Source organism: Anguilla rostrata, chromosome 13, assembly GCF_018555375.3.
Source record: "Anguilla rostrata isolate EN2019 chromosome 13, ASM1855537v3, whole genome shotgun sequence".
Lineage (NCBI taxonomy): Eukaryota > Metazoa > Chordata > Actinopteri > Anguilliformes > Anguillidae > Anguilla > Anguilla rostrata.
The window spans coordinates 23806916-23832009 of NC_057945.1; the positions used below are offsets into that span (position 1 = coordinate 23806916).

The 25094-nt window shown below is 39.2% G+C and overlaps 1 protein-coding gene and 1 long non-coding RNA gene across 4 annotated transcripts in view; one reads left to right on the forward strand and one right to left on the reverse strand.

Annotated features, from left to right (window-relative positions):
• On the reverse strand, positions 1-2668 carry LOC135238527 (uncharacterized). The gene is made up of 2 exons (XR_010325142.1): positions 2533-2668; positions 1-1321 (listed from the first exon to the last, which is right to left on the reverse strand). It is a non-coding gene; the product is annotated as an uncharacterized LOC135238527 (long non-coding RNA).
• Positions 2657-25094, forward strand: part of pparg (peroxisome proliferator-activated receptor gamma) — a 26082-nt gene continuing 3644 nt past the window's right edge. Inside the window, exons 1-7 of one of the 3 annotated variants that reach the window (XM_064306489.1) lie at positions 2657-2933; positions 3106-3176; positions 15991-16212; positions 16863-17032; positions 17991-18129; positions 20166-20365; positions 24504-24993. In XM_064306489.1, coding sequence (XP_064162559.1) covers positions 3131-3176; positions 15991-16212; positions 16863-17032; positions 17991-18129; positions 20166-20365; positions 24504-24993 — 1267 coding nt within the window. In that variant the 5' untranslated portion in view covers positions 2657-2933; positions 3106-3130. Of the gene's footprint in view, positions 2934-3105; positions 3177-9707; positions 9863-15990; positions 16213-16862; positions 17033-17990; positions 18130-20165; positions 20366-24503; positions 24994-25094 lie in introns of those variants that run through there. The other 2 variants (XM_064306491.1, XM_064306492.1) reach the window with 2 other exon arrangements.

The window sequence follows — 25094 nt, forward strand, 5'->3', positions numbered from 1 at the left end:
TTTAGTAAATGACACTTCAATTTATGGCCAGCAGATGGCAACTTAAGACAGCTTTTAAGGTCAGAATATTGCATCGCTTGCAAAAAAAGGAGAAGCCCAACATGGCAGCACCGTCCACGTGTTTTAACCAATATTTAAGTACACTTTGAGGGTATGCAAATGCAATTTCTTACAAAACACAGATGGATGATCAAATTCATAAAATGGCACATTAACAGCAAACTACTGGCCATCTGAACAAAGTGAAATACCACAAAAAAAAAAGTTACGGAAAGAATAATATATTACAGTAAACAAAATTGGGATGATTTGCACAGCTTACTTCTTTTTTAACTGCTACCGCTAAAAAAAATATGCTGAGTCAGTCAGTGATCTGTTGAAGTGGAAAGTCTGCATTTTCTGCTGGAACACAGGGGACCATTAACTGTGGGAACTCAGTCAGTCTGACCACTGTGGTCAGTCCCACGCAGCAGTGTCATGCTGGGAGTAAACTGTTTATTGTGCTTGTTTTGGTGCCCGTCCTGACCATGGGGAGTTCCACACCATTTAATCTCCATAGAATGCCCCGGAGGATACCATAGATTATACTGTAAACTCATAGGCTATCAGTCTTTTTCTTCTGCTTAGTTCTGGTTGTCCATTTCTTGCGTGTATTAAAGCAAACTCTGGCCGTTTTTCGCGGACTCAATGTATATGTATATTTATTATTTATTTATTTTTAATTTTTTTTAAACAAGGATCTGCTGAGTGGCTCATTCTGTTAAGGCCCTGTCCCAATGGATGACTTAGCCCTGTGGCCTGTTATTGAATCTGGACTGTGCTAATGCCGGGCAAAGCGTAACTGGCTGCAGCATTGCCCAGGGAGGGAGGAACTCAATCTGCAGGGATGTCTCTGTTTCATTGCTCACCCCTGCTGGTCAATCAGGCCCTACAGTCTGCTTGCCCAAGCTGCACTTGAACCATCTTCTTCCAACTCATGTCTGTACGAAATCACACTGTGCTCTGCAGCATCCACAAGAAGAAGAAGCTCGAGATTACACGTTTCAGAGGAGATCACCTGCTGTCTGCGTCCTCCCAAATTCATAACTGAGGTTGCAACAGTAAGTGCAGCTGGTGAAGGCAATTGTTTATTCCAAATGAGGGGAAAGGGGGAAGATTTTTTAATAAATGCACATAGGGAGTATTTCCATTGCCTCAACTGTGGTTTGAATCTGCAGGCTCTGAAGAAGAATCTGTTGCTTTACCGTGACATTACACTGCCTCTCCTTTATTTTGAAACTATCACAGAACAATAAAGTAATCTGTTGTCAATGTATGATACCTGCAGGCAGATTAGAAAAGACAAAGTGTAAAATAACCATTGGAAATATGTTCATGTACCAGCAATTATGTCAAGTTACTGGTGTTACACATCATTATTTTACAGTTAAAGTGAATTCTGTGAATGCCCTGTGGTGTTTCTATCATGAGTCAGGTGAATTCTGTCATCATGTTATTTTAAATAGAATTTTTACCCAAGTCTGGATGGTTGAAATATTGTAACGCAATCTAGTGTTTATGTGTGTGTGTGTGTGTGTGTGTGTGTTGGGGGGGATGGGGGGATGGGGGGATGGGGGGTGATGTGTAGGCATGTCCCCCCTGGACAGGTACCAGTTTATTACAGATTGTAGGATGTTAAACTGTGTCAACTTGGTTTAAATTTCAGGGGCATTGTATATCATCCTACCAATCGTAAATTCATAAATTTCTTGTCTTCCTGAGAAAACAAGTTTACATCCAGTGCAAGAAAGGTGTGGTGCTTGGGTTAGCTCAACAACTCAGCATGCTATCCACTAATGCACTTCTTTCAAATGCATTGTCAATGCATTGTATATGGAATTCATTTTGGGATTTGTTCTGCCTCTTGTATATCTTTATTTTATTTTTTATTTTCCCCAATATAAGCTTCAAAACCAAATTGGCTATACTTGGAAGATGTATGTTCACAGAACACTGTATTGTCGCAAAAGATTCAAAGAACTGTTGCAAATTGATTATGAGCAGCAACGTTTTCAGATTAGCATTTTCCTTGACTCAGCATGATGGTAAGTGCGCTAAATTGAGAATTTAGGTTCTGTAGGCAGAATTTATAGGCTACTAGGCGTCCCATACTGGTGATATGATTTTTTTAATCCGTTTTTTCTTTTAGACTGAAGTAACTTTGTGTCTTAATTCAGTGGCACCGATTCAACTCTACATACAATATAGGCTACACATACCACTCTCTCAACTAAATTTAGCTAAATTTGCTTTCCGTAGTAGGCTACAAGAGCATTTGTGAACAAGTAACACAGACACATTCCCTGTGATCGTACACTAGTTCAAACATCATAACTTTAAATGTGACAAATACACTAACGTTAAATATGCAAATGATCTCATTTACAGACCTTTATTATAATTACGTGGGGAAATGGCAGTAAATGACAATAAGACGTTGTCATGGAGTTCTATCCTACCAACTAGGATTAATCGAGCAATTTAATCACTCACGTTAAAAAGGGAAAGCCTTGGTTTCCGCATTTTGTTCCATGTGATCCAGGCTGCATGTGATCCCCCCTGTGCGTGCTCCTCTGGGAGGGGAAACAGGATAGATAGGTCGAAAACTTTGTCAAGACTGTAGTCTGTCAGACGGTGGACCGCCGTACCGTACGTTGTGTAGTTAGCGCAGCATTAGCACTGATATACCCGGTAGCAGCACATAGCCTGCTCTACTACGCCTGATCGACAGACTGTCTTGACTCTTGAAGGAAGGAAGGCAAGAGACGAAGACAAGACACGCGTGCTTTGAAGGGGGGGAGCGGAGTGAGAATCATCTATGAATGCTCAGAAGTGTGCCCCTCGACTAAAAGGAAGTGACAGAACTATAAACTACGTGTGAAGGACCAAAACAGGTCAGTAGATTTTATACTTAGCCTAATTTGCGGCACGCGTTTATGATCGCAGTAGTTTCAAGACCGTATAGTCTTAATATAGCCTATGGTTAGGGGATAACCTGGTGGGAAAGTTCAGCATACAGAATAAATGAATCATTCATTATTATTTGTTTATTGTTAATATTACTAGTTTCCGACCATTTGTTGCGGTACACATGCAGCACATCAGATTTACAAATCGAAGCCGCCTTATTACTACAGGTAAGTGCTGCTCATACATTGTGCATTAGTACTTACCATTACGTTCTTTTCAATATATGGCATGTGTGTGAATAATTTACAGTTGAAGAATACTTTTTGAGTTTTTAAAACGTCCTTCTGTCTATATGGTACGTATATCGCACAACAGTCATTTGTGCTTGTCTGTTTGTTGTGAAAAATCTTGCTTCCGATGTAGGCTAATGGAACTGTTTCCAGTGCAATATGATGCTTATTATACCTAGTTTCCTTAGAATGACAGTATTTATCATAAAAGACTATCTAATTTGCCAAAGTAGCCTACTCAGTTGCAACAATGGGCATGAGAGTTTTGTTGTAACAATAAATCGTTTATCAAGTGTGACTCAGCACTTTCTAATTCACACTAGTCAAGTGTAATTGCAAACAAACATCAAGTAGTTACTCCTCACAGCTTGGCGAATGGATTTCGTGACCCTATAGCCCGTACTGTCTGCTGCAGCCTAAATTTTGCAGACAAGCTATACATGTCTACTTCTCTGTAGTAACTGCTTGCGAACTTCTTTTACGTTATCATTTTTTCAGTGACCTGTAGTTCCTCTAATCTGTTACTATTAATACGATGAACATGTAAACATTTGGTTCCACAGAAAGGCCTACAGCATGTATTTTAAGATATTAGGTTTTTCACGGTGCAAGAAAACTTATCGTGGTAAAGGTTGCAGGCTACGAGTGATTTTAGTGTTGCGATTATGTGCTCGGTTTACCCATCACCTGATGTGGTTAATTAATCACAATTGTACGATTTCGTTGTAGTCTCAGACTGTCCAAACAAAACATGAATGGCTGTCACCTTTGACAATGGAAAGTTTTTTTTCTTTTTACAAAACTTCAGTAGGAAGTCTATGACAGACCTCCCATTTATTTGGAGCCTAATTACTAATGTTACTCATTTTAGCTTAAGGCACTTAAAATGGGGAACTAGTCCAACAATTGGCAAGGCATTTTGTAGTAGGTATATACAGGTACCCCAGGGCAGAAAAGTAGCCTCCAACTCAGCTGAGTGCCTGTCCAGGAAGTGATCGCACTCTGTTTAAGCACCGTTTCACCTTGCAGAGAGAATTCAATTCAATTCAATTCAGTTCAATTCAATTTTATTTGTGTTGCGCTTTTTACAGAGAACAGTCACAAAGATGCTCTACACTGTAGCATGGCAAGAAAAGAACTCAAATAAAGAAAATTTGTTGGGAGGTTTCAGAAGCTGTGCTTTACTGACATATTTTAGCAGGGAGCTGTACATTAAGACATTGGACATTTTTTAATGAAGACATTCATTGAGAGATGCCAGCCTTTTACTGAATTATATCTTTGCCCAAGAGAATATGTGTGTGTTTCATTGCCTTACACTATGGCTATGTTCTTTAAAAATGGAAAACAGCCCAAAATAAAATCAAATGCTGAAGCAGAATAAATTAAACAAATGACACATGTACACTACCATTAATAATGTATTCATTGTGGAAACTGATTTAGTGTTGTCTCAAGTTTGATTTGTATTTGGAACGATTCAGTTCTGTATAAGGAAGATTGCTTTTAACAGCATTCACAATATATTACACACACTTGAAAAATGGCTTGAGGGGCACAAGACTTGTCTGACGTCTGAAACCTAGAAAAAAATGATGTTTCTGTCATTATGTTGTCATAATTTTAATACAAAAGCCACCAGTTGGGACATTAGAATGCACTTAACATGACATCACCTCCTACATTTAACGTGGGCTATTAAAGGAAATTACTTAATTCCACATGACACAACTGACATTTATTTATGCTAGAAGGATTGTGAAATTATTGTTATAATAGAGAAGTAGTGCCCACTGGGTAAGTTCAACTGGTTTCTCTCTTCTGCATCACAGATGTACTGTATGCCCACACAGCCGTAGCTAATTTGGCTGTTTTTGGAGAAGAGAAAATTCTTAATCTGAGCAACCCATCCATTTGCAAAATCTAAATTGTAATCATGATGATGTGATAAATTGCATGTCCAATGTCACTGTCATAGTTAACTAATGAAAAATATTTACACTAAAGTTTTGTCCATCTTATTTTGCATAAATACATGAAATCTGTCTTTCACCAAAAGTGCACCACCTAGATATACATTTTCATATACAAAGTCCGAGGCAAGATATTCAAATTTGAGTTGACCGAATAGCTGTTTTGACAAATACAGATTCACGGACCAAATCTGTTGCTGCATACAGGGATAATTGCCATGGGTTGGCAACCTCGCTCAATAGTTGTATTATAACCTATTATATAATTCACACAGACGTAGTGGTGAGGAATGTGAAGGACTTTGATCGCTAGTGATAAATGGAAGGTGTGCCAGTTGCAGAAAAGCTCTGATTAAATTTCCCCTCGCCTTACATGGCCTTCGCGCCTTTGTCATCTCATGTTTCCCCTGATTGTAGAATACCTCGAACCACCTTCTCTAAACAGTGTGCTATAAGCCTCAGTCCCATCCAGTCCCTTCATTTTGGGATTACTCCTGCATATAGAATTTTTTAATTCCTCCTGTCTCAACTTTCCTTGTGGGGCATGTGGGGCTGTTCTGTTCTGATATTGTAAAGCACAGGGAAGGTACTGTACAGGTATCAGCAGTTTTGTCTATTAATCCGCCTTGCTTGGGACGTGCCCCTCTTGTGTTTTTGGCATACAAATCAGGACATATTCTGTGGGGTGCATTTTTGAATGCCTATTTCCTTTCTTTAGAAAGCTTCATTTCAATTTCAATTTAGTTGCATGGGTTAGATGATAATTTGAACTATTGATTCCTTATAGACAACCGCTTGAGGTGACCTTAAAAGGCATAGAAGGGTGCTTTCAAGAATGTTAGCAGCAATTAATTCAGTCTCGGGCATAGAACTGTCTGAATTTTGTCTGACCTTGAAAAGAGTGAGAATGTTTTTTTTTTTTTTTGGTGTTGTCTGGCATATACAGGAAATGTTTAATGGTAAATGGTAAATGGTAAATGGACTGCATTTATATAGCGCTTTTATCCAAAGCGCTTTACAATTGATGCCTCTCATTCGCCAGAGCAGTTAGGGGTTAGGGGTTAGGTGTCTTGCTCAAGGACACTTCGACACGCCCAGGGCGGGGTTTGAACCGGCAACCCTCCGACTGCCAGACAATCGGTCTTACCTCCTGAGCTATGTCGCCCCTGTTAATATAAGAAAGCAGTAGAATATTGTGTCTGTGTCTAAAATTTCAACAAGTTAGCATAAAGGAAAGCTGCTGAAGATTGAGATGTTCAGTAACTGTTATATTTCCTTGAAACTTTTCATAATGTTTGCTTCAATGAATATTTTGAGTCCCCACCTTAGTGCTTCTGCATTTGATTTAATAGAACACTTCATTTAAATGGAAAATTATTAGTTATTTATTTATTATCTTAACATTAAATATTTGACCTACATATCTGACTATTTCCATTGACCCAAGTCATGTATTTGTAGTTTTCTTTGCAAATATTTTTTTATCAATATGCTGGTGAAGTCTCAATACATTCGACATATTACATACAATGTGAATTGCATACAACGTTAATGTGAATATCTACAATTATTTTCCATTCAGTTTTGTGTTCATACTGAGAGGTGGTTGGCAGCAGTTTAATGATTTTACTTGGTTTTATGCTACTTAGACAGAATGACAGCTGAGAAAATGTACTGTAGCTATATAGTATATATAGCATTTTTTGGAAAATTTTATTCATGGTGATTATGAACATATTCATATAATTTTGAATGTTGTATTTGAATAGACTTAATAGCTCTCATGCTGGAGATTAGTAAATTTGAAAATAAAACTGACTAGATAGCGTGATACAAAAAAAAGTAGTATGAAATCGGTATGAAATTTTATTTTAATAAGGTACTTTCCCCTGACCTGTGAGCGAATATAGAAAGTTCAAAAATGGCCATTGTATTTAGCTTCAAACAGAATTCTTAATTTTTTTTTTTTTTTAAATCAGTTGCTCCCATCCATTGCTCATGAGAAGTAGCAGGGGTGGGGAAGTCCCAAAGGGAATGTGGGCCTGGGTAAGCCCTTTCGCATTATTTGGAATGGGTTTACAGATCCAAACATTTTCACAAGAAGCGCAATCCGACAGAACAGCGGAGCCGTTCTCAGACATCAGACCCTTTTTTGGGGTTTTTTTTTTTTTAAAGAAATAGGAAGGGTAGCTTGATGTCAACAGCATATACACATGTTTTTCGTGTAGCGCGCTCCTGCCTCTTCCTGTCTCCATCGAAGAACAGGACACTGGGAGCGCGGCAGCTCGGCACGCCGAAGGCCTTGACAGCGGCAGCTCCCTCCTTATCCGAGGAGGAAACGCAGCAGCCCCCAAAGGAGTAATCAACCGTTTACTCATTCCTATTAAAAGAAATTGGGGAAAAGTTCACGTCCTTAGATATTGTGCAAACCCAAATTCCCAGGGAGCAGCACAATAAAGATCTTGGGACGCAAGGCACTTGCCAGAAGCGTGTTATTGAAATGGTTCCAGTCTGTTTGTTCGTGGTCCCAAGTGTGTGTGTTTTGGTGAAGAATTAGTCCTTACATCCTCTTACACTGATAAGTCCTCCTCCGTGTCTCTGCCTTTGTGGCAACTGGCTATCCCGTCATTTTTTTTTATTTAATGTGGTGTAAAAAAGCTCATAATTAATCAGTTTTATTCATGTCCATCTGTGAGCAGTATCTTCATAGTATTAGAACACAAATGTTTGTGTAAAACTTATGTTCAAATTCTATTATTGCATTACATAGATTCATGAAAGAATTTAACCACTTACTTTGCCCCTGAGTTTCATATAAGAGGAAGACAAGGGAGTCTGTCCTAGTACACAGTGCATGAGTTACCTGTGTTTCTTTCCAATATTCTTCTCTCGTGGTGCTAGTAGCATACACCAACTTCAGCGTTTTAATCCACCACCGACTTAATGCAGAATTCTCATTTGGCATATTCTTTACAGGCCTCATACGTAAATGACACTCGGACATGCTTTGAAAGTTTTCCTTTTACTGTGAATGGTGTCTCTCCACTCTGCATAAGTGTTAATGAAGTGTTCTTCGGTTACCTGAGATTCAAGCTATTTTTTTAGCTGTCAGAGAGGAACAGGCATCAAGTGCTGTTTTTGTGGTGTTCACACACTGTTAAGCGGTGAGCAAGAAAGCAGTGTGTATGCAGAACTAAGGTCCACTATTATTATTATTATTATTATTATTATTATTTTGCATTACATATGCAGGTAATAGCTAGGTTAACTGAAAAAATACAATGCTGTTGTTTGTCACCTGGAAAGTTTATATGAAGAGCTTTAGCAAAAACCAAACTGGAGGGCAGACAGTGTGACTGTTAACCCTTATGCGAATGCTCCCATACAGTCAGGAGTTCAATTCACCACCGCATGAAGTGAAAAAATACAGGAGGGTAGACTGCCTGATATCCTTTCAATAAAAAAATCTAAATGTACACGCAAAGCATTCACCCAGACAATGACCTATTTGAGGTGCTTTGTACTACTGCGTTTCATGGCAACATTTCTGTGGTTGCCATGTTGTGAGTGGTAACCAATGCATGCCAACTATTATCTGCAACTTTTACAAATTTGGGAAATTAACCTGGCTCCGGAATGAGGTTTTAATAGTATATATTTATTATTTGTGGTGTTGTTTAGTACAGTCAGTGCAAACAAAAAAGAAGCAGAAATAGAAAAAAAAAGTGTCAGTATTTGCACTGAATCTTTGGTAATAGTAATAATGTGCTTGTTTCTATTATGGGGTGTTTTGTTGTGATATGAGAGTGAAAAAGGGTTGAGAATGAAGAAGTCATTGAAAGTCGCTTTGGATAAAAGTGTAAAAAATAAATAAATGTAAATGTAAAAGGAGATAGCACACTGGGAAAGAGAACCACAATATTAGTAGAAGCTTCATGTAGTTATACTGTTTGGGCTTCATGTTTATAGAATTACAATGTTTTGACACATTTTATGTTATTACTGAGCAGATGTACTTTTTTAAAGATTAAAAATTATATGGAAGCTAGATAAATGTATTTGTTGTAAATAAAACGCTTTTTGGCTTAATTAATGTGTTATGGGTTTTAATGGATGGATTTCTTCTCTAAAGCAGTTGTCTGTTGAGTACAAGCAATGTACACTTATCACTTTAAACCACCAAGGTTGCCGAGGCAGTCTGCTAAGAGAAGTGGAACCCAAGTGACTTAAAGTTAAGATGAGGCAACAGGAAGTCATCTGGCTGGTCTAACACCTCACACAAGGGCCACATGACAGTTTGCTGTCTGCACTTTTGCTGAGGTTAAGAAGAGTCAGAATTGGAAAATGAGTCTTCCAGTTCCCTTAAATTGGGTTCTAGCCACAGGAAAAGCATGACCAGCTTGCTTGCCTGCTTGCAAAAGTCAAAAGTTCACTGCTGCCACCTTAGCTGTAAAGACCATAAACCATACAGCACATTGTAGTGGGTTAGCATGTCATCGCAGCTCCAGAGTTACAGAGGAAGAGAGCTGGCCCGTGGGTTTTGTTTGCATTTGGTTGGGTAATTAGTTAAATAGTGACCTGCAATAAAACAGATTCCAGGTCCGTCTTTCTGTTGTGGATTTAACTAAGGTTATTGCCTCATTGCTGAAGGTAAGTGCCACAGATACCCTTTACATGTCTGTTGCAGTCTATTTTGAAGCCTGTGGAAAAGTTGCCTTTGTTTACTTATCTCTGCTTTCATGTATGTGATGTATGTGTGCGTGCGTGTGTGTTTGTGAGTGTGTGTGTCTGTCTGTTTGTGTGTGTGTGTGTGTGTGTGTATGTTTCTGAAAGAGAGACTCCAAAATGTGTGATTATGTGAGAGCAGTCAGTATGTGGGTGCACGTGTGTTTGTCTGAGTAATATGTCTATGTTTGTGTCATAAAGCAATGTCTACTATGTGTTTTGGGCTTGTTCATTTGGGCTCTGTGTTTTCATACTTGATCATTCATATTGTACATTTTAATAACTCCATATTAAATCACATTTACAGAAAGCTGACTAAACCAGTTTGCATGCCACTATACAGTATTTGAAAAAGGCCACGTTTCGTTTGCTTTTCCCAGATAGCCTTGTAATGGTACATTTTGCATGATAAAAAATCTCCTGTTGACTAAGTTGAAACAAGTTGACTAAGTCCTTATTTCTTTTTTAAAAGCAACAAAATGAAAAGTAACCTGTATCTGTCTGATACAACTGAGTCAGTTAGTAACAGCCAAGCGCTTAGTTTGTGGTCACAGACGTTCCCGCTGTTAGACTTTTATCTTTGGTGAAGTGAATATGTGGGTAGAGACATGAGCAAACTCTATACCAGTCGAGTGGGCACACAGACAGGCTGTCGTCTGCGGTACAGTCAAAGCAGGAGGGCATCCAGGAGGGCACAGGTAGAGAGATGTGCTTTCTGGCACTCACACTTCAGGAGGAATCAGGAGGTCACAGCTTTGTCTGTTCAGTTTTTTTTTTCTACAAGATTTTTAGGTTTTTTTTTTTATAATGGGCCTTCCTCCCTTCACTGGGAGTTAAAAAAAAGACAGAAACCAAGTATATGTCAGGAAATAAAACCACTCTGAAACTTGTTAACTGAGAGGAAATGAATTTTCCACATGCCTGAAATGGCTTGTTTCTTTTGGACGTTTAAGCACCGATTTGTAAGAATGTAAAGATTGCTGTCATTTAAGTCAACATCTGGCGTTGTTCAATGCCGTTCTTATCATTGCTCTTCATAGACTTAAAAAATAAAAGCAGCACCCCACACACCCACATTTCACGTGGGGAGAGATTTATTCTCTTTTTTTCTGCAGTCCGACACATAACTATTTTCACCCTGAAATCGTACTGATAAATTGGCAATGCAGCATTATTTGAATTCCTTAGGGAAAAGGTTAGCCGGGTTTGTACTTCGTTCTCTTTGACATAGTATGAAATATGTAAACAAAGTAGAAATAACTATCTCTGATGAGATTGTACTGACTTTTGAGTGCATTTCGTCAAATGTGACTTTAAAGTAGTAGAAGTAAAATGGTCAGGGAAAGGAAACATATATCACATTAAAGTTTTCCCATTACATTGGTATGTTAGTCAAATTATTTCAGAGAAATACAGTGCCCTCCAAAAGCTTGGGGACAATGAAGTGAATTATTTTATTTTTTGCGATGTACTTAAGGTATTTGGAACTCAGATCAGAATTACAAACAATCAGCTTTTATTTCATGGTATTTACGTGCATTTATGTTTCACCATTTGTCAGAAATTGAAGTTTTTTTCTGTCAAGTCTCCCCCCATTTTAATTTTTGCAAAAGTAAGTTAGCAGATGACTGGCAGGTGTTAACTGCTGCTCAGGTGTTTCATTTTGCATGGATTGTTCACACATAAAAAATCAGTAAGTGTTTAGTCTTGGTTTTAGCCTTTGTTTTCATCTGTGGAGATTGCTTTTGAACCAGAGGACCAACTATGGTTAAAAACAATTTATATGTAAGCTATATGAAAGCACAGAAATATCAAGTACATGAAAAAGAAAGAAACCACTGGTGGACTCAGAAATAAACACTGTACAGGTCAGCCAAGGAAGACAACTGCAGTTGATGACATCCTAAAATCTGTGAAGAAAACCCCGAAAAAAATGGTCAATGACATCACCAGCAGTCTCCAGAGGGCAGGGGTGAAAATATCACAAGCCACGAAGACTTGGAGGTCAGAATTACAAAGGCCATACTGAAAGATGCAAACCTCTCAGCAGCAGCAAGAATCAAAAGGTCATTTTTGCCAAAAAATGCATAGCCAAGCCAGAAGAGTTCTGTAACAAAGGTTTATGGACAGATGAGACTATAATAAACCTTTACCAAAGCAATGGAAAGCCTAAAGTGTGGAAAAAGGAAGGAACAACCCATGATCCAAAGCAACCTCCTTCATCTGTGAACTATGGAGGAGGTAGTGTCATGGCTTGGGCATGTATGGCTGCCTCGGGAACAGGCTCATTCATCTTTATTGATTATGTAATGGAGTATGGCTGCAGTAGGACTAATTTAAAAATGTAGATAGATTGTAGATTTCGTCTGGCTATGTACAAAGAAATTCTTCCAACATCACGCCAAACACTGCCTATGGAACCAAAACATTCATCCATGATAAAAAGTGGACAGTTTTGGACTGCCCAAGGCAGTCACCTAATTGAAATCCAACTGAACATGCACTTCACTTGCTTGAAGAGGAGACTGAAGATAGAAACCCCCCCCTCCCCCCCAAAAAAAAACAAAGGTGAACTGAAAGTGACTGCTGTGAAGGCCTGGTAAGGCATTTCCAAAGAAGGTACCAAATGTTCGGTGATGTCCATGGTTCCTAGGCTTGATCCTGCATTTTAGGTCTATGCACCCAAATCTTACACAAATATTAGATTTATTTTGAAGTTTATCAGTTAACTTATTTTTGCATAGCTGTAAATGGGGGGAAGCAGCTGTTTCTGTAAAATGGTAAAACATATATGCATATAACTACCATGGAATAAAAGCCTATTGTCTGTACTTTTGTCTCATGAATATTTGATCTCAAATCCAAATGTCTTAAGTAAATTTAGTTCTACTGTTTTCATATTTTTGGCACTGTATATGTCATGGAACAAAAGAACTTGCAAAAAATGTATTTTGTGTCTGTCTTTTAGGTTTGTCAATCCATAAAGATAAGCATGAAGATGCTGTTGAATGTTGTTAGTCAGGTTTGGCTTGTGTTTCTCCTGCACTAAACATGACTTATCTCTTCTTGACACATACTGTATGGTATCTTGAACAGTCTGAAGAAATAATAAGGTAGGCTACATTTTACAGTTTTCATTTGGTTACGTTATTGAGTTTTACATTGAAAACTTTGATCACACAGAACCCTTTGGAACTTCATAGCATGATATGGTTAATCATTTGAAATGAACTTGATAAGCTTTGTAAAGATCCAGATATACTTTATTTTTAGGTTTTTTCTCGAGCAAAAGTTAACAACTTTGCTGGGGTTCAAGGGCTTAACCTCTCTGATAAACTCAGAAATGGAATTAGAAAAATGGACCGAATTATTTTTGCTAGGACTTGCTATGGGACTGTGACTACTGTTGACTGATTTGTGCGAACATTTTAAATTTGTAATTGTAATTATGGATCTGTTTATATCAATAGAATTATGTATAATTGTTTTAAATGTACCTACTGATCTACAACAACAGTGTTGTTTGTTGGAGAGTTAACTAGCACCAATGAAACAGACCCCAGAATATCTGATAAGGCACAAAGAATCATCACTGTATGTCATTGAAAAACTGGACAGTCCCCAATATAGTCCCCAATTAAAAAGAATCCTCATTCTGGAGGGTCTGTGGGCCCTATTTAATAATTATATCAGGAGTGGTATATTATTGAGTATATTTCACTGTAGCTGACTGACTACGATTTGCTATATTAGATTTAAGTGGTAGCATGCAGGGTATTTCATGCTATGGTACGGCTGCTGGTACCGTTTTAAAAATGGCATGTATTTCATATTGCAGAAATATAGTTCAGGGAAGATTATTTAAAAGATTCCCCATAATGTTCTGGCTGGCTCTTGGTGGTGTTAGGAAATATGAATGAAAAACATTGCAATGCTTTTGCAAGATTGTCCCTGTGGAATGAATTTCACATAGCAGTCAGTGAAAATGCCTTTTTTCCAAATGAAAAATATGGACAAACAAAGGAGGTTTCCACACAAGCAGATGATCACATCGTTCATCGCTCTACCTTTAATGTAGCACGTCCCAGCTGCAGCAGTCCTGTCACACTCGGGCGGAAAGAGCAGCGTGCATGTCGCCTGCTTTAGATGCAAGTTCAGACTTGAGGAGGGGAGATATACCATTTCTGAGGGCTTTTTTTTCCCCTAATGTGGTTTCAAATCATCTCTTCTTCGTATCTTTTGTGGCAGCAGGCACGAGCATTGATCACCTGTCATCATGTCCTTATGATTCTGTCTCATGTGGTTCAGGTTGCTGAAAGCTTCGCTGTTACCATGCCTTGGTCAGGGCTGGTTCTTGGGGGTAGGTTAAAGTCAGGCTTTTAATACCATTTAGAGAGACTCCCAAGATAGTGGCCACTTGGGTGTTTCTTCATCAGATTAGGAGGGGGATTGTGGGTGTTGGAATTCCAAAAACAAGTCATGAGAGTGTGATTCAGCCATTGGGGCAACCACAGCAGAATGACTCCCCAGGTCCTGAGGACTCGCCAAACAGAGCAAAGGTTCGCCCGCCTGGAACATGTTTTCCACATTGCAAAATGTAGCTGCATCCATCAGCCCGGAAGCTTCTATCCCCTCTATTTATAGAGCTCTGCCCACTGCTTTCCTTCCAGGAGGTTGAGAAGAAATTGGCCCATTTGTCCTTCCCTCCCTCCTGATTCTGCGGAAGCAGTTTGAGGCAGATTTGCCTCAATCTGAGAGGAGCCCCATTAGCTCAATTAATAGTAGGTGTTCAGGAAATATGTGATCCATAACAGGATGTGTTTGTGAGACAAATATAGCTCTCACTAAAATTTGTTTTCTTAAGTACAGCCAATTCTATAAGATTAATCATGTACTATCATCCTTTAAAGTTTTAACTAAACTTTTGAATTTGAGAACTTTTTTTTTTTTTTACATAATGCTTCTGGTATAGCTCTCCAATATTACCTCACAGCACATATGGTAAAGCCCCCCTTGATAAAGCACTGGAGTAGGAAAGAAGAAATTTAAGAAGGCAAATATTCAAATTATAGAAAAAATGTTTTGGGGAAAGGTTTTTTGGGAAAATTTCTACATGAAAGGTGGTTATGCTGCATCTGTGACACTGAAGTATTGCTGATGCATATGTTTTGGTGGAAACACTCTTTTCCTTACGCTTGCAATAATCTGTGCTTGAGAGGAACTCTGGAAGTTGATAGTTTTTTTCCCCCAGCTGGAAGCTATCATTCAGCCTTTTATTGCCTGAAAGCTAATCTCTTTTACAAATATGTGGACTCGTATTCGGACCTCAAGTAGCAAGCAAAAAAGGCCAGCCATTCACAAAACATTCCACACTCCTGTGAATATTGACTACAGTAACTACAGTATCTTCTTAATGCAATGTTTCATATTATACAGGGTAATTAAGAAAAATAATATGAATGTAATCATAAAAAACAAGTTGACTGTCAGGATTGTATAAAAAATACTCATGATATAAAAATAAATCCACCATGAAGTCAAATGAGTTCATCTAGACTGGATTAGTGCAATCACTGATTGTGAGTTCATTTTGAGGGTCAACCAAGTTAGAGTTCACTTTATTATCTGAAGCCATCTCTTTACTTTGTCCTGGACTCTGTACAGAGTTGTATTTAATATTGAAATTGTTATTTAAGCCTCAAAGGGATCTCATGCCTGGGAAAAGAGAATTAGTGGTGTACATACGGGTCCAGGTGACCTGTAACAAATATGGCGCCACCTCCTTAACTTCTCATTTAAGTGACTGATTATCTGTGCTAAAAAAAACTTGACACTAGCTCAATGTTTGGAAGTGGACGAGGGTACTCTGAAATGGCCAGCTCTCAGAAATGAAAATTTGAGTGAAACTGCCTGTCCTTGTTGCATCAGTGGCTGTGGTTTAGGCCGTGTGTCATAGCCACAGCTCCGGGAGTTCTCGAGAGCCATCAACTGAACAGCGTGATCCCCCTGATTAGCCCACTCTTCTAACGCTCTGTTTCCTGTGTGTTTGGCAGATATGGTGGACACGCAGATGCCTGCTTGGCCCATGAGTTTCGGGCTGAGCCCCATGGACCTGGCCGGGTTGGACGACAGCTCCCACTGTTTTGACATGAAGCCCTTCTCCACCCTGGACTACACCAGCCTTTCTGGCTTTGGTTACGACACCAGCCCTCCCCAGAGTGAAGACTTGACGCACATGGACTGCATGTACAATTTCAAAACACAAGAGAGCCAAAGTATGCAATCGCATTACTTTTAAAGAACATTCTTCAGCTAACGTGATTTTTGTGTTTTTATAAAGCTGCATGACTTGATAGGAACAACAAGCTCAGACCTATGGACAAACTCTGTATGTTGTTTTTTTTTTGTGACATTCCATCTCTTTATCAGTCAAGGGTGTTGAAAACATGCATTTAAATTAAATTAGGCTTGGCTTGTTGCTATTTGCTCCGTAACTGAACACTGATCAGGTGACCAAGTGTTCTTAGTTTTTGCAATTAGGACCGCACCCATTGTTAGTCTTTAAATTAATCAATTAAAAATTAACCTCTTTCTAAAGAAATGGTTTGTCATTCATAGCACATAGAAGAAAGTTTAAGTGTTAGTTGACTGATTAAAAGTCCTGTGATATTGAAAAGGAACATTTATTCTTCATGATATGTATAGCTATTTCTGACATAATGGGACATTAAGAGGCATTAAGAGGGTAATTTATCTTTAAACAGATATTAAAAATGAGTCAAATGAAGAACAATTAACAGCTTGTTACAGTAATGGAAGGAAAACCAGTTTACACAGTGGCTCCCCAGAAATGCATCTGAAGACCCCTGTCATAAATGATTATGAATTATTTTGTGCTCAACAGCTCTTTGTTTCTGTGATTTAGGTACAATAAAACTTGAGCCAGAATCTCCACCACAGTATTCAGAGAACAGTCAGTCATATTCTAAACTGCATGATGACCCATCAACCTCAATGCTAAACATTGAGTGCCGTGTGTGTGGAGACAAGGCTTCAGGTTTCCACTACGGAGTCCACGCTTGTGAGGGCTGTAAGGTAGGCTGTCATTCTGTGTTTTTTTTGCACACATTGAAATAATTGCTTTAAACTATTGCTTGCTGTACTCACAAGATCACAGGCCAGAAACAGTGCTCAGTTTCATTGACTTTAATACCGATTTTAGTGCCTGTTCCTGTGAAGGCTGCAATGATGGATAATATTGAAATTTACTCTGTTCGGCATGAATAGGTTGCCCACCGTTGTAACATCCATTTTATGATTTAGTATGAAATGAATTACAAAACCACAGTCTCCGTTGTCTGCCCTGGGAAGTTCCCATACGATGGGCTGAGGTCATATTTAGAAATGCAGATGGGGTCAGTAGGTGTCTGGCCAAGATCCTCATACCTGCACACTTGTGAGGTGTCTGTCACCAAAACCACAGACGCATTGTTTCCATACCGCTGGCCCGAAAAGCCTGCATCGGTAAAAAAAAAAACAACTATCAAGAGACAAAAATGAATCAATAGAGTGGGTGGCAGACTTCAGGTGTTGCTACATTTCCATTCTTCAGTCAGACCTTGCGGTGTAGGCTTTATTAGTATACAGGTGTGTGGGCACACATCGTAGACTTTTCATGTATGTTTTAGATTGATTTTAAAATAGCTCACCTCCTGACCTCTTCATTGCTGTTTATGAGGCTTACCGTTACTGCAGTCATTGTTCTTTGCAATCTGTTCTAATGGTAACAGGATAAATGCCAAAAGCCAGGGTCAGCCAAACAGGTTAATATCTAAATTGTTTTCCAGTACAAAATGAGACATATTTTTGGTTGAGCGTCAGTCCATCCCGCTTCCCCATTCTATAAATAAATGTATTTTCTCAATACATGAGAATGATGTGGACAGCGCAGAAACGCCGCCCCTAAAGACACAAGATGGACATGATGTGACCAGAGCAGGCAATCACAAATCCATGTGTTGTGTCCTGTTCTATTGAACATTGTTTTTTTCAGGGTTTCTTTCGAAGGACCATACGGTTAAAGCTGGTTTATGACCGCTGTGACCTGCACTGTCGAATTCACAAAAAGAGCCGCAACAAATGCCAATACTGCCGCTTCCAGAAGTGCCTAATGGTGGGAATGTCACATAATGGTAAGTGTGCCACATAAATGTGCCAGTGTTGGGTAGAAACTCAGTTACCATTTTCAGAATCAAATGGCAAACATTTATGAAACACCTTTCAAAGAGGGATCCACTTGGTGCAGCCAACTGCACACCTACCCTGGATGCATTTTTAAAAAATTTCATGAAGCGTTTTCTTCAAATGTTTAAGTGAGCTGGTAAGAGTAACAGTAATAGTGAAGGTAAAGTACTGGTCAAATTAATATTAACAAATGAGCGCGGAAGCAAGAGTTTGCTAATGTAGAATTCACATCACCGATGGTAGAGGTGTGTTACTGACACGTCTATTTTTACATTTCCTTCATGTAGTATATCATAGTGCTGTTGCCTGCTAGATCTGAGAAACAAGTGGTTAAAGGTGTGCAGAGCATCCGGCAAAAGGTATGAATGCTGAAATCCAGAGGCACAGTTTCGAGAGCAGGCACGTCAGACTGCAGTTATGGAGGCTGTGTCTGCTGGTCCTTGGTGGATTTCATTACTGACATGGTTAATTTAAATCAATACGATTGAGTCACGCAATTCAGCCAATTACTGGTAGCTTTCATCATGGCAAGATAAGCCATTTATGAGTCATTATCTTTTTATCATATTTCATGAGCCTATTTGTTGCTGACACTCTCTTCAACCGTGCATGCTGTAGGAGTTTGTGAAATCTTGCTGGTAGATTTTAGATGTTTTTTATCAATGATTCATTAAGGCAGAGACTTGGCAGTGACTAAAGTGCTTTGTCAGAGATCCTGGCCCTATGCCCAATCACATGAGGTAGACTGAATGGCACGGATTTGCGAAAGGTGTGACGGTGGCACGCAGTAATTTGTTTGTGATTCCTAAGTCATCATTATGCAACACACATGTACAGGCCCACAAGGAACTCTTGTAGAAAAGTGTGTTCTCATAGAAAATTACCCCATCATACTATGTTTCAAATGGAAGTAAGGGTCAGTCCTACAGACCTCTGTGTTTGTTTGTGTTTGATTGATTTTTTGGTCAATGGTTTCAAGGGCTCCTCTAACATTTTTAAGGACATCCGTTCATGTTAAGGTCACAGGCACACACCTCCTTCAAAAATGTTAATGTTACCTAGAAAATACCTCTGATCAAAACAAAAGGTATGTTTAAACTTGCCATGGTCCTATTAATAATGCATGGCTACACAGATAGCTATCAAGAGCAGTCATCCCAGCAAAGCTGACAAATGCAAAAATAAATAAATAAATAAATAAGCAAAGAAAAAGACAACTGGCAATATTGCTAAAATTATTACAATTAAAATAAAAGCAGCAGAAAATAGTATTCAGATGATACACTACAAGAAGAAACATTGTGTCACATTACCCATCACCTCAGCTAGCCCTGTCAGCAACTAGCTAGCCCTGTCAAAAGTTGTAGGAGTTATCGGCTTAAGCTGACCTAGGCCACCATACACTGAGCTCTGCCTGGGGCTCTTTTCTCAAGGAAAAACTTCCAACAACCCTGTTTTTTTTTGCTTAACATTACATGCCTCCAGTCTAGTTGAGTTAGATTGGCCATTGGAAGTTTCCCATTTTTAACCAAAATTCCCCTCAATTTTTAGAGAGCAACCTATGAATCAACAATTTTACACTACCTCCCAGAATTAGTGACTGAATTACATATTTTAAATTAGAATTTCAATAAATGGCAACAGAAAATACTTGGCAGAGCCAAGATGCTGATTGAAGTCAAGGAGGTGCTGAACAACACAACCAGCTTTTACAGCCAAGACAGAGAAACACAAGAGTGAAGATAAGATAAGGATTTATGCTTTGTTATGTACGACCATGCTGTCTGCAGGAATGCAGTTCCCTGCAAACGCAAAGCTAATTGTCACCACACCCAAATCAAACAGACCATGAGCCCTACACTCAGAAGAAGTTGGGACATTTGCAGAGGCCATGAAAAACTTCAGGAAAGTTTTTATTGTGCCTTTGTTGGCAGTTTGTTTCATGCTTGTATATTCACATTTTTTTGTTTGTTTGTTTTCCCAGCCATTCGTTTTGGCCGAATGCCTCAGGCTGAGAAGGAGAAGCTACTGGCAGAATTCTCCACTGACCTGGATCACATGCACCCGGAGTCTGCAGACCTGCGCACCCTTGCCAAGCACCTGTACGAGTCCTACGTTAAATACTTCCCACTGACCAAGGCCAAGGCCCGGGCCATTCTCTCTGGGAAGACTGGGGACAGTGCGGTAAGCTGGCCTGCCCGCTTTCCAAGTATGCTGTGAAATGAATACTCTCCAACTTGGAAATTCTCTTGGTATAGTCTACAGTTTTACAGTGGTTTTGCATAGCTCTAATACTTTATACCATATAGGTCCTGCGGATCAGACTTTATAATATGTGATTAACAGATGGATCAATTATTTGTTTTCAGCCGCTTGATAATCTCTATGATGCAGCTTCATATGCCAATATGTTGATATGTTATCACATTATCTAAAGTATTAAACATGCAAACAGGCAATAAAAATATATCATTAGCGTCTCACTCCTTAGCCATGATAGCAGTTATCTGGACATGGTTACTTTATTGAGCATCCCACTACAAGGAAGACCTATGACTGCAACATGACAGATCTATGACAAGCCATTTAAGCTTTTATTCTTGTTTTTGATATCAAGAATAAAATTTTAACTAGTTATAATCTGAATTCTTGATATCAACAATTCAATTTTAACTATTAATAATTTGAATTCTTGATATCAACAATTCAATTTTAAATAGTTCAAATGAGAATTTTTGATATCATAAATTACATTTGAACCTAGTTAAACTTGGAATTTAAACTAGTATGAATGTTAATGACCTTCATTTACATGTGTCAGTAAAGGCAAAGTAACCTGTGTGTTACTTTCTTCAAAGACCAAGCACCAAAAGGGAAAAACACAAAAAAATATTCTTTGATAACCTCGGGAGTGGAACAATGTGCAAGAAATTGTGGAGTTTCTTTATGATTATTCCTTTGGCCCGTAATTCTAACTTTTAAATGCAGAGCTGAACATGTGAACAGGGTGCATGCTATCAGAGTTGTACTTGCGTCTTTCCCTTCTAGTTGAAAACAACGGGAGGCAAAAATAACTCACGCCATTTAATGGCGTAATTTGACAACTACATTGTTTCACTTTACCACAAATGCATTACTGTGAAATTAGTTGATCTGTTGGTCAGTCTGATATAATTTTTTCAAATGACAGTTGCTACGTAAAATTCATGAGTCAATGGAATCACAGGAAGTGCTCTGTGAACAGCAAGCTAAGAGTTTGGCTACACTATGACAAGTAAAATATAAAAATATAGTTATTGGTTAAATCTATGTATTTGATAAAACAAGATGGCGGTATCAATCGTACTAAGGAATTACGTCAGGACAATTTGTTTTCTTAAATTATTGCCTGCCTTTCTTAAACCTTATTCGTCATATAAAAAGTTGTGCTTAGTCAACAAATAGCTAAAATATAGCCTATTTGTTAAAATGTGGCTTTTATTCAAATGACAAACAATTTAAGTGATATATGTCAGAGGGTTTTGCGTTCCAATGTGTCGTACCTGCTAAAACAAATGTATTATTATTGCGAAAGCAACCTTGCATAGGATTTAAAATTCAAATCCCTAAAGTGTTCCTGGGTCATTTGTTACATAAGATATCAGCTGTCATAGTGTTCATGAGATTTATTGTAAAATTCAAGAAGCAGGGGAAATAGGATAATCCTGCAGTGAGGATGTTTTAAAGATCCTAACTGGGAATGTCATGTTTTGTCACCAGAAAGAAAAATTGAAAGTTGAATAAAAACTTAAATGGCTTCCCATACAGATCACTGTGCACTGTTACCACATTACAGCAAACACCGTCAACAGAGAGGTAACTCTTGTTTTACTGTCACCAAGACTTGCGGAAAACCAGCCAGGCCATTTAGTAGAAAGAATTGCCCCAATCTCATTATCATGCATAAGTTATATATGTTCTTATGATTAAATAAATAAAAACCTTCTTTTTTTTGCTTCTGTGGAAAAACATGTTTATGAGCAATTTGGATGTTAATAATGTATTTATTTTGTTTGCTTTGGTAATGGAAAAACATGAATCAAACTGGCCAAAACATTAGACTTAAGTACACTGATTTACAGAGCACGTAAAAGTTTATCTTTCACCGTCGTGATGAAATGAAGTTCAATGCATAATGTAATATGTACTGCACTGTCATGCAGACACAAGATGAATCTAAAGACTTACTTCCCCCACAGTCAAGTAGCATGTGCTGTAGAAAGTGCCAGAAAGAAAAAGTGGAATTTCTTGTTTCTGATGCGTTTCTTCCTTGAAAAGAATCATTTCACCACACACACAGAACAGAAGGCGGCTCTTACATTTCTCAACACTTATGTTTATCAAACGCATGCGACACAATACACAGAATGACTCAACAGATACGCAGAAGTAGAAATAAAAGAATTGTTTTATTTACCAGTCTTTTTACCACGGTGCTATGCTTCCTTAGTGAATACCATAGTCAATGGTCATCCCCAGAGATCTTGGTGAGAAGTGGACATAGAGAGTTTAAAGAACATCCTGCTCATGATTTTTCTGCTGTGTAAGCTCCCATTCATGTCCTCAGATGTCTTTCACTGCCCGTTGGGCTGTCTTTGTGCTCCGTCTACATTCATTTCCATTTTTATATTTTCAAAATAACGTCTTGGTGGTGAAGTCAGCTAAAGTTAGCACTGCGCTTGACTTCTGAGTAGGACATGCAACTGCTTGTTTACTAGCCTACAATGTGCAGCAATCTGTCCTGTCGCCTGGCTTGAATTCAGACCGATGCCGTGGTCGACTGCGGCTCAAAATCCCAAGGGTGAGGCACAGTTGGACGTGTCTCCAGGGGAAGGACGGCTGCAGTTGGCAGGGCAACCCTCACCTGATTGTATCCTATAGTCAAACAGACACCTGCCACCTGCCTGGGTCACCTGTTACTACAGCAGGCCCCTCTGCTGCAGTAGCCATGGTAACTTATTTGACAGATTGTGGTCTGCTAACCTCAATGCCTAAAGGTGACAGCACACACTTCAGAAGAAACACAAGCTATTTTGTGCCCCCCCAATTCACAAAGATGTGTCAGAGACCTTCACATTTCCGTTGGCCATTAGAAACTAAGCTGAAAATTGGGGGGGGGGGTTAGCACCTGCTTCACGTTGCAACGCATGCACTATGCTCTTTTTGAAGTACAGTGGTAGAGACTTGCATATAGAAAGCAAAGATTAAATTTCCTTGAGAAATCATAGTAACAAGTGGGAAATTTCTTTTATCACAGATCAAAGCATCATAAAGTAGACAGAAGCCAATATCTCTAAACCTCAAAACCTCAACCTTCTGGGAGCCGTTTGTGTGTTTGAATAAACACCTCCAGATAGGCTCACTGCTATAGGAGCGTCCCTCTGGGACAGGTTTCTATTGAGACCTGAGCTGAAATGTATGTGCCTAGGTTGCTCTCACCCACGAGCTGCATGGTACCCCCCTGAAGACAAGGAAAGTGACTTACGGGGTGAATCCTGCAAGCAAGTGTGTAAAACTACAGTGCAGCAGATGATACTACCTTATCGTGTGCCTCCCTGACAAGAGATACAGTGTGTCAAGGCTGCTCAACTTCCTTTATTCCAGTTTGTTTTGACTAGTCTGGCCAAAGATAGGGTGAGCGATACTGAACAGCTGTTGGTTTTGCAGACTTGCTTAGAAAACTTTTTATATATATATATATATATATTTATGAGGAAACCAGCAGTGGGACTGTATTTAAATCTGAGGGAAACTTTTGAAAAATATGGATAATTCATGCGGTTCTGTCAGGGCATGTCTTCACAGTTGTATTTCCAAACAGTTGGCTTGCTCAAATTAAGCTTTGGTTTTATTTTTGTTCGGTTTTCATATTATAAACTGTTCCAAGAAACATTAATATATCTTCCAGAAAAGACAGTGTCACACTCTCTGCAAGGCTAAATTAATTTCCCTATCCTATTAATACTCTGACAGATGGATAATAAAGACAAAACTGCTCTTGGAAGATGTCAAATCCTGCAAGGCCTCAGAGATTACTAAAATGGAAAAAATGTCACCTCAGTGCTTTCAGGGAACCAAAAATGTTTTCTGTTCTCCAAGCATAAAAAATACTTTCAAGAGAACTAGAAGGGATAAAAAACAGAAGTTTCCATCATTTTCTATTTGTCACTTGTCTTTGTTAAGTACCATCTTGGGCATGTTGTGTTTTGTTTTGTCCTGGGTCTTATGTTTGTTGACACAGTGTTGTCCGATGTAGAGCCTCTGTGTCCTTGTGTCTTCCCAGCCCTTTGTCATCCATGATATGAAGTCTTTGACGGAGGGGGAGCAGTTCATTAACTGCAAGCAGATGCCACTGCCCGACCAGAGGCCCGAGATGGGTTTGGGCTTCGGCATGGGGCAGGAGTCAGCGGACGAGGTGGAGCTACGCTTCTTCCACAGATGCCAGTTCCGCTCCGCGGAGGGCGTGCGAGAGGTGACGGAGTTCGCCAAGAGCATCCCAGGATTCGTGGGTCTGGACCTGAACGACCAGGTGACGCTGCTCAAGTACGGGGTCATTGAGGTGCTGATTATCATGATGGCGCCACTCATGAACAAGGACGGCACGCTGATCTCCTACGGCCAGATCTTCATGACCAGGGAGTTCCTGAAGAGCCTCCGCAAGCCTTTCTGTGAGATGATGGAGCCCAAGTTTGAGTTTTCAGTCAAGTTCAACATGCTGGAGTTGGACGATTGTGACATGGCGCTCTTCCTCGCCGTCATTATCCTCAGCGGAGGTAAGTGCCATTTAGCCACACAGTGAAGAGAATGGGTCTTACAACCAACAGCCTGGATTTGAACAACAGGATAATAATCCAAAATTAAGAGCAAATGTTAA